The 15,561-nt window shown below is 36.2% G+C and overlaps 1 protein-coding gene across 2 annotated transcripts in view; it reads left to right on the top strand.

The window, feature by feature from the left end:
* Positions 1 to 15,561, top strand: part of RDX (radixin) — a 98,561-nt gene that overhangs the window by 16,937 nt on the left and 66,063 nt on the right. For both annotated transcript variants that reach the window (XM_015100904.3, XM_015100903.3), the window contains exons 2-5: positions 49 to 122; positions 8,015 to 8,098; positions 12,534 to 12,629; positions 13,151 to 13,425. In XM_015100904.3, the coding sequence (XP_014956390.1) occupies positions 111 to 122; positions 8,015 to 8,098; positions 12,534 to 12,629; positions 13,151 to 13,425 (467 nt within the window). In that variant the 5' untranslated portion in view covers positions 49 to 110. The remainder of the gene's footprint in view (positions 1 to 48; positions 123 to 8,014; positions 8,099 to 12,533; positions 12,630 to 13,150; positions 13,426 to 15,561) is intronic.

The raw sequence follows: 15,561 nt of genomic DNA, 5'->3' as shown, positions 1-15,561 counted from the left end.
AACCTTATTATATAAAATAGATCAATTATGCTTTCTTTTCTTTAACAGACATACAAGAGAATTCATAAAAGTGAAGAATTTTAGAAGAGGGTGACAAAAAGAGAAGAAAAATGCCGAAACCAGTAGGTGTATTTTATTACTTTGACACTGCTTATATTTACTTAATGGCATTAAGTTCCTTTTGGAACAAGGCAAAGTATTATGGTAGAGTTTTGGTGGGAGAAAAGGCACTGATATTACTGTTGTTTGTTTTAAATTGATGTGGCTAAAGTAACCTGTTACATGGGCCAGTGATAGAGGTTTAAGTATCATGTATGTGTTAAGATTACCATGGGTTGTGGGGTCAGACTTAGTTCTTATCCTCACCCTGCCACTTAATCTGACTGACCTTTGTTAGATTCAGTCCCTCCTGGTCTTAATTTCTTCACATGTAAAATGAAGATGTAATTAGTTACGTGAGAGTCCGGTGAGGATTAGAAGATCCTGGTACATACACATTCAGTGCTCAGTAAAAAGTTACTTATTGTTAAACAGGAGAATATAATGAGAGGTCAGAAGAATTCGTGCAGAATTAATTTTCTCATAATTCTAGCTTTGATACTAGTGATAACAGTGCTGATGTTATATATAGTTGTGAAAGTAAAAGTGTTACTCAGTCGTGTCTGACTCTTTACGACTCCATGGACTGTAACCTGCTAGGCTCCTCTGTCCATGGGATTCTCCAGGCAAGAATACTAGAGAGGGTAGCTATTTCCTTCTCCAGAGTGTCTTCTAGACCCAGGGATCAAACCCAGGTCTCTTGCATCACAGGTACATTCTTTACTGCCTGAGTCAGGGAAGCCCATATATGGTCTTCGGTTTTTGATTTAAGGGCATACATACAATAATTTTATTGTTTTATTATTATATAATTTGTGACTGAGGTTTATCTTTTTATCCTAGGATCAGTGTTCCTTTCTTCATCTAACAAAATGTTTTTTAATGAACTTTTTGGCCAGTTATTTTTTGAAGGAAATCATTGTTTTTTGGTTTTTTGAACTTTCTGGCATGAATGTCACTTTTGAATTACTTTTCAAGATTGAGCAGGTAAAAAGTGCATTGTTGGAGGGAGAGAAGAATAAAAAGATAAAAGGCATAATCAGTAGAAAGCAAGGATTATGTTTTTCTCTATTTACAGATGACATGATTATGTAAATAACCTGGAATTTACAAAACAGCTATTAGAAGTAATAACAGAATTCAGCAAGATTGTTGGGCATAAGGTTTTGTTTTTTAAAAATCAGTTTTATATACAAGCAGCAAAATTCAAAAAATGAAGTAAAAATTCCATTTGTAACAGTGTCAAAAACATAAAATATTTAGGAATAAGTTTTTAGAAAGTGTTTAAAATCTCTATACTGAAAACCTTTAAGGAATTAAAAAGACCAAAGGATATAGAAAAATACACATTGATCATAGATATGTCTAGAGCATACTATTAAAACACTTCTCCCCAAATGTATTGGTAGGTTGAATGTAATTCCAATCAGTTGAATCCCAGCAGTTGCATCCCTTTGGATAAAATTGGCTAGCTAATTATAAAATGTTTATGGAACTACCAAAACTTACGTGGAATATTTAAAGCAATTTGGAAGAAAAACAAGGGTGGAACAGTTAACACTCCTGGATTTCAACATTTATTTTCAAGAGACAAAAATAAGACAGTGTGGTATTGAGAAATTAGTTAATAGGATCAGTGGAACAAAAGTGTACCTATACATACATTCTTATTAAATATTTTTAACAAGATGTCACACAATTTGGTAGGGAAATTAAATTCTTTTCAAGAAATGATGTTGTAGCAAGAGTTATCCATACAGAAGAATATGAATGTTGACCTTTATATCACAATTTACACACGTCTAACTCTAAACGGATCATAAGCATAAATTAAAAGCCCCAAACTATAAAACTTATAGAAGAAAATAGAATATTTCTACAGTCGTGAGGTAGGCAAAGATTCTTTGATAATACACAAAAAGTTTGTAGCAGTTTAAAAAAAATTCATCAAAATTAAAAACTTCTGCTGTTTGAAAAACAGCAGTAAGAAAGTGAAAAGGCAAGGCAGAATGGTACAAAATAATTGTAGTATATTGTTATTTTAGAACTCTAATAAGACAACCCAGTTTTTAAAAAGTGGGCCAAAACTTTGAGCAGATACTACACAAAATAAACTTCACGAAAGAAGATATATTAATAGCCAATAAACACTTGAAAAGATCCTCAGGGAAAAATAAAACTACAGTGAGATACCATTTTATACTTACTAGAGGGGCTAAAATTAGATTGAAAAGACCATGTCTGTAAGCATATGCATCAACTGGAACTCTATTTTTGGTAGGAATGTGAAATTTACAGCTACTTTGGAAAACTGTTTGAGTAAGTACAGAAGGCATGGATCAAGACCATCCACAAGGAAAAGAAATGCAAAAAGGCAAAATGGTTGTCTGAGGAGGCCTTAACAAACATCTATGAATAGAAGAGAAGCAAAAGGCAAAGGAGAAATAGAACGATATACCCATTTGAATGCACAGTTCCAAAGAATAGCAAGAAGAGATAAGAAAGCCTTCCTCAGTGATCAATGCAAAGAAATATAGGAAAACAATAGAATGGGAAAGACTAGAGAGCTCTTCAAGAAAATTAGAGATACCAAGGGAACATGTCATGCAAAAATGGCCTAATAAAGGACAGAAGTGGTATGGACCTAACAGAAGCAGAAGATATTAAGAAGAGGTGGCAAGAATATACAGAAGAACTATACAAAAAAGATCTTCATGACCCAGATAATCATGATGGTGTGATCACTCACCTAGAGCCAAACATCCTGGAATGTGAAATCAAGTGGGCCTTAGAAAGCATCACTACAAATAAAGCTAGTGGAGGTGATGGAATTCCAGTTGAGCTGTTTCAAATCCTGGAAGATGATGCTGTGAAAGTGCACCCAATATGCCAGCAAATTTGGAAAACTCAGCAGTGGCTACAGGACTAGAAAAGATTAGTTTTCATTCCAACCCCAAAGAAAGTCAGTGCCCAAGAATGCTCAAACTACTGCACAATTGCACTCATCTCTCACGTCTGCAAAATAATGATCAAAATTCTCCAAGCCAAGCTTCAGCAATACGTGAACCGTGAACTTCCAGATGTTCAAGCTGGATTTAGAAAAGGCAGAGGAACCAGAGATCAAATTGCCAACATCTGCTGGATCATGGAAAAAGCAAGAGAGTTCCAGAAAAACATCTACCACTGCTTTATTGTGGAGAAGGCAATGGCACCCCATTCTGATACTCTTGCCTGGGAAATCCCATGGACAGAGAAGCCTGGTAGGCTATAGTTCATGGGGTTGTGAAGAGTTGGACATGACTGAGTGACTTCACTTTCACTTTTCACCGTCGCGCACTGGAGAAGGAAGTGGCAACCCACTCCAGTATTCTTGCCTGGAGAATCCCAGGTACAGAGGAGCCTGGTGGGCTGCCGTCTTTGGGGTCGCACAGAGTTGGACATGACTGATGTGACTTAGCAGCAGCAGCTGCTTTATTGACTATGCCAAAGTCTTTGACTGGGTGGACCACAACAAACTGTGGAAAATTCTGAAAGAGATGGGAATACCAGACCACCTGACCTGCTTTTTGAGAAATCTGTATGCAACTCAAGAAGCAACAGTTAGAACTGGACACATGGAACAACAGACTGGTTCCAAATAGGGAAAGGAGTACGTCAAGGCTGTATACTGTCACCCTGCTTATTTAACTTATATGCAGAGTACATCATGAAAAACACTGGCCTGGATGACAACACCCTTATGGCAGAAAGCGAAAAAGAACTAATGAGCCTCTTGATGAAAGTGAAAGAGGAGAGTGAAAAAGTTGGCTTAAAACTCAACATTCAAAAAACTAAGATCATGGCAACCGGTCCCATCTCTTCATGCCAAATAGATGGGGGAAATTGGAAATATTGACACATTTTATTTTCTTGGGCTCCAAAATCACTGCAAATGGTGACTGCAGCCATGAAATTAAAAGATGCTTGCTCCTTGGAAGGAGTGTAAGTGAAAGTCGCTCAGTCGTGTCCGAGTGTTTGCGACCCCATGGACTTAGTCCATGGAATTCTCCAGGCCAGAATACTGGAATGGGCAGCTATGACAAATCTAGATAGTATGTTAAAAATCAAGGATATCACTTTACTGGCAAGGGTCTGTCTAGTCAAAAGCTGTGCTTTTTCCAGTAGTTATGTACAGATGTGAGGGTTGCACCATAAAGATGGCCGAGTACTGAAGAATTGATGCTTTTGAATTGTGGTGTTGGAGAAGACTCTCTTGAGAGTCCCTTTGACAGCAAGGAGGTCAAACCAGTCAATCTTAAAGGAAATCAACCCTGAGTATTCACTGGAAGACCTGACGCTAAAGCTCCAATACTTCAGCCACCTGATGCAAGGAGCTGACTCATTGGAAAAGACCCTGATCCTGGGAGAGATTCAGGGCAGGAGAAGGGGGCGACAAAGGGATGAGATGGATGGATGGCATTACCAACTTAATTGTGATGAGCAAACTCCAGGAGATAGCGAAGGACAGGGAATCCTGGCGTGCTGCAATCCATGGTGTTTCACAGAGTCTGACACAACTTAGCAACTGAACGACAACAGAATTACTCTTAGAATCAAATGAAACACCTCTGACGTTAGCCTTCTGGGCCTTTTTTAAACAAACTTTTAAGTAGACTTTTCTGAAGAGCCTACTTGATGTTTTTTATGTTAACGTGTGATAGGTTTATTCTTGTTACATATAATATCTTAAAATTTTCTGTTTTAATTTCTAATGTGAATATAGATAGAGAACTCAACGTAAAAGCTTTTTGGGAAGAGCATAAAGAGATCCTGAGATTGTGAAATTGGAGAAATTTTAACCTAAGGCATTATTATTGTCTTTTTAGTTAAAGGTAATTGACTGTTCAGAGAAGCTTGGTGGGCTACAGTCCTTTGGGTTGCAGAGTTGGTGAGATTAATTCAGATCTACCCGCAATAATTTTACTATCTTAAGATCAACTGATTGAAGTGAAGTGAAGTCGCTCAGTCGTGTCTGACTCTTTGCGACACCATGGGCTGTAGCCTACCAAGCTCCTCCAAACCTGGGGTTCTCCAGGCAGGAATACTGGAGTGGGTTGCCGTTTCCTTCTCCAGGAGATCTTCCCAACCCAGGGATTGAACCCGGGTCTCCTGTATTGCAGGCAGATGCTTCACCATTTGAGCCATCAGGGAAGCTCTTAAGTACATCTTCAAGATCCCTTTTATCATGTAATGTTAATGTAATCATGGGAGTAAGTTGTAGGGTTTGGGGGAAGTTATGAGGGATGTCTTATAATTCTGCATATACACATAAGAAAATGTTCCCAACTTCATTAGGAATCAAGAATCTGTGTATTAATAACATACTAAGATATCAGTTTATACCTACTAAATTGTTAAACGTTAGCAAATCTGATAACTACTAGTGAAAATACAAAGCAGCAGCAATTCTTATTCACTGTTGGTGGGAGTATAAATTGATGCTGTCATGTTAGAAGAAAATTCACCATTACATTGTGAAGTTGAAGGTGTGTACTTGGTCACCCAGGGATTCTTCTGAGTTATACTTCTAGAGGAACTCAGACACTTGTACTAGGAGACATGTACAAGAATGTTCACAGCAGTTTTGTTCTTAATAACCAAAAAATTGGAAACAATTTAATGCCAATTGATAGGAAAATGATAAATGAATTACTGTAGTCACATAAAGATGAATGAATTGAAACTACTAACAAAAACATCAATGAATCTTAGAAATATAACTGTGAAAAGGCAAATTATAGTTCGGCAAAATTTTTATTTAAACCTTTTATCGAATTAGAATATACAAAAAAATAGAATATGCATATGCAAAAGAATATTTGTGCTGCTGATGCATTTGATAAAGTAAATACATATTGTAATCATTGTCCACATCAAGGAAGACTTTATTAGCAAGTATTATACAATTTTAGAAAGATCCCCTGGAGAAGGAACTGACAACCTGCTCCAGTATTCTTACCTGGAAAATCGGAGCCAGGCAGACTACATACAGTCCATGGGGTCGCAAGAGTCAGACATGACTTAGCAACTGAACAACAACAAAACAGCTAAAAATAAAAAACTAAGTAATATTTTACCATAGATGCCTGCATTTGTGATAGAACTATTGTATTTTAAAAAACTAAGGATCACAAACAGAAAATTTAGGTTAGTGCTTACCTGTGGGGATCGAGGTCCCAGAAATTCACGAACAAGAAATACGCTGATGACACTGCTTTGTTTCTTCTAGTTTTTAAGTTGAATGGTAGATTTATGGGTAAAGGAAAGCACTTTGGTAATTCAAAATGTTCTGATACCGGATGGGTGGGTTTTCCATACCAGTCAGTTCCCGAGTTCTATTGGATACCAGGTGTATGTCCTACAGTTTAATTTATTCTGACACAGCTACTCAGAGTTAACGCAAACCCCAGAGATTAAGGGCCCAGACCACTAGACTGCTGAAGCTAATCACAGGTAATGCATGTGACTCTCTCTCCTGGCTAACGTGGCTAAGATTTGGAGATTCCCACAGTCCCTTCTTCAGGTTCTGTAATATGCTATAACAGCCCACAGAACTCGAGGAAACACTTTCTTGCTGTTGCTGACTGGTTAATGTAAAGGGAACTATAAAGAATATGGATGTAGAGGATGAGGTCCAGAAGGGTCCTGAGTAAAGGAGCTTCTTTCTGTCTTTGTGGAGTTTGTGATGCACCACCCTGTCAGCAAGTGGGTGCATTCTGAACCCCTTTGTTTAGGGTTTTATGGAGTTCCATTTCATAGGCATGGTTGATTAAATCATTGGACCTTGGAGATCGGCTCTCTTTCCTCCCCTTTCACCCTCCTGGGTAGTTGGGATGGGTGGCTGAAAGGTTCCCTCCGCTAATGGCATGATTGGTTTCTCTAGGTACTGGCCCCCATTCTGAAGCTCTTAGGGCCCATCTAGAGTCACCCATTAGCATAAACTCTGGTATGATTGAAAGGAGCTTGTTGTGACAGAAAATCCTCTCACATCTATCACTCAGGGAATTTAAAGGATTTTAGGAGCTCTGCTGGGAACCAGGATAAAGACCAAATACATATTTATTATTATATTACCATTGTTTATTTTATTATGGTTCGTTGTCTGTATATGTTGCATACATTTTATGTGTATTAATATTTCCTAAAAGATTATATAAAGGAGCTCTATAAGATATTTTTGATCGGAGAAAGTATTTCAGATAAAGGTACATGTGGTTTTTAGAATGAATTAAAGATGAGGGGAAATAAGTCTGATTTAGAGTTCTAATAGTGCGAGTTAAAAGGTTTTTACCATGTCATGGTGGATTCTAGGTGAAGATGCTATTCTGGAATAAAAATTACTTTGGTTAAGGCATGTTACATTTTTGGTGAGATCTACCTAGGAAGGTATTTACACATAAAAATTAGAATTTGAAAAAGTCTAGCAAGTAAAAGGCAATAGATGAATGCTTTTTATAAAGTAAAGAATACATTTACAGTATAAATAAAACAATTTGATTTTTGTGTCGAAAGAAATGTGGAATAGTGAACGACAGTCAAAGAATTTGGAGTTGTACCTCAGTGAAATACCTGCCTGGCTTTTTAATATCTGTGTGTTCTTGGGCAAGTGACAAAGAGTTTTCTATATAAATGAATACTTCTGTGGAAATGCACATATCTCCTGGTATTGTTGCAGAGGCTAAATAAGAATGTGAAAAGCACCTACTGTATATTAAGTATTCAATAAATCAAAAATATAAGTAAATCAAACCATCATTTTAATAAAGAAAATACTGGGTACATTGAGTTGTTTTTTAATTGCTAAAATATTTTCTCATACCAGACATTATACTTATTTTCTTTTTTCTGTTGATTATACCTTTTGTTTTTATTGCAGATCAATGTAAGAGTAACAACGATGGATGCTGAGCTGGAATTTGCCATTCAGCCCAACACAACTGGCAAACAGCTTTTTGACCAGGTATCATTCACTACATGAAGTATGCAATTTTGACACCATAATGTGCATGCTGTTGCATACTTCTTTCTGTGTTTTTCTGTACCTTTACTTAAAATGCTACAATGTAGCATTTGGAATTTTTCACAGTACTTATTCAGATGTCTTGAACAACTGTAGGGATAGTCTTTCTCATTCCTAGATTTGAGAGATGGGACTTTTAAAAAATAATTATTAGCAGGTATTTATTAAACATCTGATATGAAAATCATTGTAATGAGGACTAAAAGGAATTCAGTGATATTCTCCATAGTCCATGAGTGGAATAGGTGGAGATCCTAGGCAGAGGATGTAAACGAGCAATGGGCTTGTGTGCCCAATGCACAGAAAGTCAGACTCTTAACAGCAAGAGTTTGCAGTGGAATAAGGGTTTATTGCAAGGCACCAGGCAAGGGAGTGGGAGACAAGTCTCAGATCCACTCCAACTTGGTCTTTGAGTTAGAGGTTTTTTATAGACGGGAAAGAACAAAGAAACTGGAGTTAATCATCATGTGATATTTCTGTGACATTTCTTAATTGTAGTTTTGGTTTGGTTAGTTAGGATGTCTCTGGTTTTGTTACCCGAGGGTCTCTTAGCTTATCTTGCCCTGGAGAAGTAACCTGTGTGTTAATGATGATAAATGATGATACAAGAGCAGTTTTACTACATTATTGGTATCATCAACAATGGCAGCAGTTTTGGCAATCTGACTCTGGTTGATTAGTGTTCAGTTAGCACAGGATTAAGGTCAGAGGGGACAAGAAAGGGCATAACGTTGGATTGAGAGATTAATCATAAACTCGGCAGGGGAACTTGGGTTTCAAGGAGATGGCAGGAGCAAAGGCATAAGCTATAAATAGGGCCCTGATAGCAGTTTGATGTCGTAGGCTCATAATAAGCTAGCCTGGAGTTAGAACATGGATGTTATGTTAAAGAACTTGAACTATTGATTTTGTCTTTTTTTATCACTCTTGAGTGCGCACTTGAGCCACCCTGGGGAGCTTTAAAGAGAAAAAAAAAGCAGTGCCTGGAAACCACCTCTAGAGATTCTGTTTGATTGTCTGGGACCTACTCTAAACTATTAGCACTTTTATTGAGGCTCCCCAGGTAATGCTGTCTATAATGATTTAAGTAGTCAAGTTTTATTGAGAAAAGGAGGAAAGAGATTGGTGACTAGGGGTCAAGTGTTCAAGAAGTCAATTGATTGCAGAAAGGAGGAGGTAGCTTTTACACGAACTTTTACATGAACATGATCAGAAGAGCAGTAGTCTGTGGTCATGCTAACTATTGACCTTAGAAAATGGGAGAATTCCTGGTATTACAGCAATAAATAACATACTAATTACTGATCCCAAATAATGATGAAATAAAAATTCAGAACTCCTGGGAAGTTGTTTCTTCCCTTGACCAGGTAATAAACTTAATTTACTAATTACATAATTAGTGAACTTGAACGTCCAGATAAAATCTTTTTGGAGATGAAAGGATTTTTTTTTTGTTGTGAGTGAGCAATTTTTTATGGCAACATCCTAAGCAATTGCATTCAATTTACATTGTAGATATTTTACTTTTGTGAACTAATACTTCTGTTGATTCTTCTAGGTCTCATGTTTGTAAGTACATAAGCTGTCTTACTTGAATAAAAATGTGGATGGAGTGAGCATTTACTGTACTCATAGCAAATTGAAATATTATTTATAGCAAATTGAAATGTTATTTACAGTGAGCAAAATGTTTTGTGTTAGTCAAAAACAAATTAGCACATGGGCCTTTTGGTAGTGGATAGTCAGAAATAAAATATTTGTTTTTTTTCTAAGCAGAATTGCTTTAGTTTAGATGCCAGGGAAAAGGAAACTACGTGTTTTATGATGCAGTAATGTGTAGTAGTTGAAAACTGTGGGCTCTGGAACCACACTGCTAGAGGTGGAGTCCCAGATGTTGCTGTTTGACTTCATACAAATTACTTTCTTTGTCTCATTTTTCTCATTTATACAATTAGGATGGTGGTAACATTATTCCTTCAGAAGGTTTTTGTCAGAATTAATTGAGACTTCATGTAAACTATGTAGAACAGTGTTTGATACACAAACACACACACATACACACACTTCATATTGTAAATGAAAAGATCTAAGTTAAAGAGCGTTGCTATCTGTTACGGCCTGTCTCAGCAGTTACTTCCTGTAGTCCTTGTTCTGTATCTTGGCAACTTGAGCCCAAATTCCAGATCCAAATCTGATGTTACCTTGGGTGAAGTTGAGTATATGGGTGAGCTAGCTATCAGGTCAAGGTCAATAGGTTCAGGGTCAGAACAGCAGACCTAGGGGCAGGAGTTCTCTCAGATGAATCCACCTGTAGCAAACCCTCACTTCTGATTAGGATGTCAGCTTAAAGCCATCTGCCATGTGGAGGGGCTCTGGTTGAGTTTGTGAGGTCCTTTGGTTTGCTGCCTGCTGAATTTCTTCACTGGCCTCTTCCAGCTTCTGTCTGTGGGATTAGAATAGTGCTATCCCCAGGAGTACTCAGCACCGTCTGTTACGGTGCAAGAAAAAAATACTAAAATGTTTGTTTGTATTTTTATCTTTCTTTTAATTTTTTAGGATGGGCTTTCTGATATATTAAGTGATAGCATATGTATAACTTACAAATAAATATACATATATTGTAGTTATGTGCCCAAGTATGTTTTTAATTATAGATGCATGATTTAAAGTTTCCTAGAAGACTTTCAGAAATAGGAAAAGATGGAGCCTGTTAAGGAATTTCACAACTGTGGTCTCTTATTTTTCTCTTGTGTGTTGTGACAGTCTGAAGTTAAGAGGCTGTCCCTTGTGCCCCACTGGCAGATCCCTTTTTTACTTAGCAGTGTTGTGACTCACAGAAAGCCTGGAGACAAAACTGAGACTTGCTGCTTTGGTACTGCTTTTGACATTTCTTGTTCCTGTCACTCTGAGCTGAAATGTTTCCTGTGGCCCTGTTCGGACAACCTATCTTTTGACAAAGTTAAATTATCTGGGGTCTCCTTTGTCCACGTTCAAGTTTTGGTTGTTTGGCATTGATCAGCTTTTGCTGTCACTGTGGATATTTATATACCATATCATTCAGAGAATTCTGTCTTTTTTTTTTTTTAATGTGGTAACCTTTCCTCTCACAGCTAATTTTTTTTTCCACAACTAAATTTTTTTTCTTATTTTTAATTTTTGTATGTGTCATTTCAGTGAAATTTTTTCAAGAGGGAGAGTAAGCTGAAGGGTTCCATTTACTGTCTTGAAACCAAAAGCCTGGCATGTTTTTGGATTTTTATTTTAAAAGAGATATTTATTATTTGTTTTAAACTAAGAATGTTTACTACTTAAGAACTAATGTTGAATCTTTTTGTAAAGCTTTTAAAGTCCTAATAAACTCTCACCTCCCTCATTTTAAATACAGATTTAAAAATATGCTTTTGTTGGCATAATCCTGAGTGTGAGTTAATAATCCTAGTTTACCACTTTAGTTACTCTGTATTCTTGAGTACCTACCGCAAGCTAGTCATTCTTGGAAATGCCATGAATATTAAGATGAGTAAGGCAGTAGTCTTTGTCCTTAGTTTTAAAAAGCCAAAGAAGGTAAATAGATACTCTACTAATAATAATTAATTATGATAAAATAAGTGTTTAAGCAGCAGTATAAATAAAATCCTGTGGAGTTACTAAGGACCAAGTGATTAATTTTGTCTAGATGATAGGAAGGCTTCATTCACAGAAGCATGTTAGTTGACCTGGGCCTTGAGGAATACATTGCTTAACAGGTGGTAAAAGTACAGAAGAAAAGCAAAGAAAAATAAAAGTACAGAAGAAACATTCTAGGGAGGGGAAGAAGCATGAGCAAAGGTATAGAAGGGTAAAATTTACGGCATGTTCAAGGACTGGTTTCTTGCTCAGTGAAAGTAGAAGAATGTGGAATATACGATGCTGAGTCAAGTAGGGATGGAGGTGAAAGCAGCAGCTGGAGAGCCTGAGGCAGGGCATTTACATGTCCTCAGAGAGTCTTACTACCAACATGATACTGTTTGTTTGCACTACTTGATAGTATAGTTTGGGTTGGGGGCAGTGATAAATTGAAATAGGAAAGTGGGATTAGGACAGCTCTGTATCTTTTCCCCAGATTCTTCTTTTTATCTGTTAGGGTCTTGTTGGCAGATGAAAAGGAAAAGGGCATACAGAAGAGTGGATGAGATAAGATTGAAATGACATTATGAAATTTAATAAAACCTGAACTTTTAGAAATATTCCTTTAATCAGTATGTTAAATTTAGGAAAGATCTTTACTATAGCAAAGGAATAAACCTATAATTTCCATGTGGTTTTGTTCTTCCTTTTAAGTATAGTGCCTTCTGGTTACAATGTGAGTGTTGAACTGAAACTTTTTTCTTTTAAGGTGGTGAAAACAGTTGGTTTGCGTGAGGTCTGGTTTTTTGGGCTGCAGTACGTGGACAGCAAGGGCTATTCTACATGGCTTAAACTAAATAAGAAGGTAAAGTGTGTATGATAACATCTAGCTAATAATTAAGTTGCTTTGAAGTTGATCTTGATCATGTTAAATCAGTCAGATTGAGCCAGAAAAACTCAGACTGATTTTAATCCTCTTTTTATAGTTATCTCTGTGAATCATTAAAGGTGTCATGTCTTAATTTATTAAGGTACCATCACCATATCATCCTCAAAAAAGAAATGTTCATTTTTTTCCTATTTGATAACTCAGCAGTAAGAAATACTATAAGGTATTGCTTAGTACTTTGGTCTTAAACATCTTCAGGATAAGTTGCTCTGGAGAAATTTCAATTAGGTTATTAATTAGGATCTGTGAGTTACCAGTCACATTCATAAGTATGGAATCTTTTTCTCACATTTATTACAGGTTTAAAATCTTACTTAATAGATTTAGAATCTTATGTTTTATATCCTATTTTGTACCAAAAGAGAATATTATGTGACTATGGTCAGTTATTGTGAACCTAAGGTTTTTATTGACTATACTTGAAATTACTATTACAGGTGACACAGCAAGATGTTAAAAAAGAGAATCCTTTGCAATTCAAATTTAGAGCTAAATTCTTTCCTGAAGATGTTTCTGAGGAATTAATTCAAGAAATAACCCAGAGACTTTTCTTCTTGCAAGTTAAAGAAGCTATATTAAATGATGAGATATATTGTCCACCAGAAACTGCAGTTCTTTTGGCTTCCTATGCTGTCCAGGCCAAGTACGGAGACTATAATAAAGAGATTCATAAACCAGGCTACCTGGCTAATGATAGACTCCTCCCCCAGCGGTAAGTGAAGCATGCTTTTACCCTATAGTCTCTGAAAAGTCATATTTTAGAAGTTTGTAAATGGTTGTGTTTGGTTTTGTTTTGTTTTGTTTTTTTATTTTTAGATTTTTAAGTTGCCAGTTGGGTTAGAGTATACTTTTAAAAGTTATGACCCAGAAGCTATATAGATTTATGTACTCTGTAATTACTTAAACATTTTGTCTCTTCTCATTCTCACAGATAAGCAGTAAGTGGAGGCAGTGATAATTTGGGCTTGAGGAGGCATGACTGTTGCTACTTATTAGTAAAAATTCTCATGCAGGTAGACCGTTGCTTAATAAATGTTTTTGAAAATAATAAGTTCCAGGCTATATTTCCTCCATAGAATTAAAATTAAATTTCTAACGTTCCAAAAGACTTTTTAAACTTGGTTATTGGACTTTTAGTCTAGTGCTCTGTTCTCATCTGCAGCATACTACTACCTGTTCTGAACTTGGGTCTGTTCCCCAGACGTGGGAAAGCCAATCTACTGACACCTGTTTGTGGTGAAGGAAAGTACAGCATTTATTGCAGGGTACCAAACAAGGGAGTGAGAGACAAGTCTCAGGTCCACTCCCACCTGATCTTTGAGTTAGGTGCTTATTAAAGGGAAAGAACAAAGAGGCTAGAATTTAATCATTGTTTTGTGACAGCTTGAGAGTCAGAAGTCTGTGGTTTAAGATTCTCTGGCTAGGTGGCCCGTGACTTGGGGGCTGCCGAATAACCTGAGTTTGTACGTTAACGATGATATCTATAATAGAAATTTTAGTATAGTAACATTAATATTGTTATTGACAACAGCAGCTTTAGTTATCTGGCTGTTGGTTGATTAGTGTTCAGTTAGCACAGGGTTGAAGTCAGAGGGGACAAGGAAAGGCAAAAAAGTTTTGCGTATAGAGATTAATAAAAAAACTCAGTAAGAGAATTTGGTTTAGTGAGACCTGGTTTCAATGTAACAGTTATTTTAAGGTAGCATGCTGCAGGAAAGCATCATTAGCAGGCCTTGGTTTTAAATGCTGATTCTACCCTTTGCTAATTATGTGGCCTCACGTATATAACCTACACTCTCTGAGCCTTGGTGTCTCACTCTGCACAACTAGGGTAGCAGTTTTGCTCTGTCAGCCTTATGTTTATAATTACAGTTCATGAACTGTGTGGTTTACAGTTTTAATTGTAAAGTGTGATACAACTGGTAGTTGGTAGTATTATTTCTAAAATCTAGAAATTACATCAAATATTACTTTTAAACATTTCAGTTCTTAATGGTAGTGGTATACATGACCCTGATATTAGAATGTAAACAGGGACTTTTCTTTAAAATCCAGAGAAATTATTACTATTTGCACAAGATTCTTGAATTTTAAAATTTCTAATTAAAGGCAAAACTGCATTTTATTAACCTAAAATTTAAGTTCTCTATCACTTCCTCATAATATTTAAGCTCTTAAGTGTAATTTCTTTTTTGTAGGTACTAAATATGAAGACATCAAAACTACTTTTTGTTTACTTTTATTATTAAATTCCTTTGTAGCATTAACAATTAATTTTGGTTAGTAAATTATATTCTGGTGCTGTATGCTTTATAGGTACCATTAAGTACAGTAGATTTAGTAATTGGTCATTAAATGTCATGTACTGTTCTGCTCTTTAATACTATAACAATAATAGTTACAATAGTATATATTATTCACTGAAAGAATCAGGAGTATGAGATACTTGTTAGTCTGTTTATAATTATTGGTCCAACCCAAAAATCAGTGTCTCAGATTTTTTAAGCATTGAATTGAGTAATTGATTGCCAGTGTAGTAGAATTACATTTCAGATGATTTTTTCTTAATTTTAAAAATTATTATTATTATTTTATTTTAAAAATTGTTTTTTTTTAACTTTCTGTTTTGTATCAGAGTATAGCTGGTTAACAACATAGTGATAGTTTCAGGTGAACAAAGAAGGGACCCAGCCATACATATACATGTATCCATTCTGCCCCAAACTCCCCTCCTCTCCAGGCTGCCACGCTACATTGAGCAGAGTTCCATGTGCTATACAGTAGGTTCTTGTTGGTTATCCCATTTTAAATACAGCAGTGTATACATGTCCATCCCAAACTCCCTAAC

The sequence above is a fragment of the Ovis aries genome, chromosome 15, assembly GCF_016772045.2.
Source record: "Ovis aries strain OAR_USU_Benz2616 breed Rambouillet chromosome 15, ARS-UI_Ramb_v3.0, whole genome shotgun sequence".
NCBI lineage: Eukaryota > Metazoa > Chordata > Mammalia > Artiodactyla > Bovidae > Ovis > Ovis aries.
This window is presented reverse-complemented; position numbering and strand designations above follow the sequence as displayed.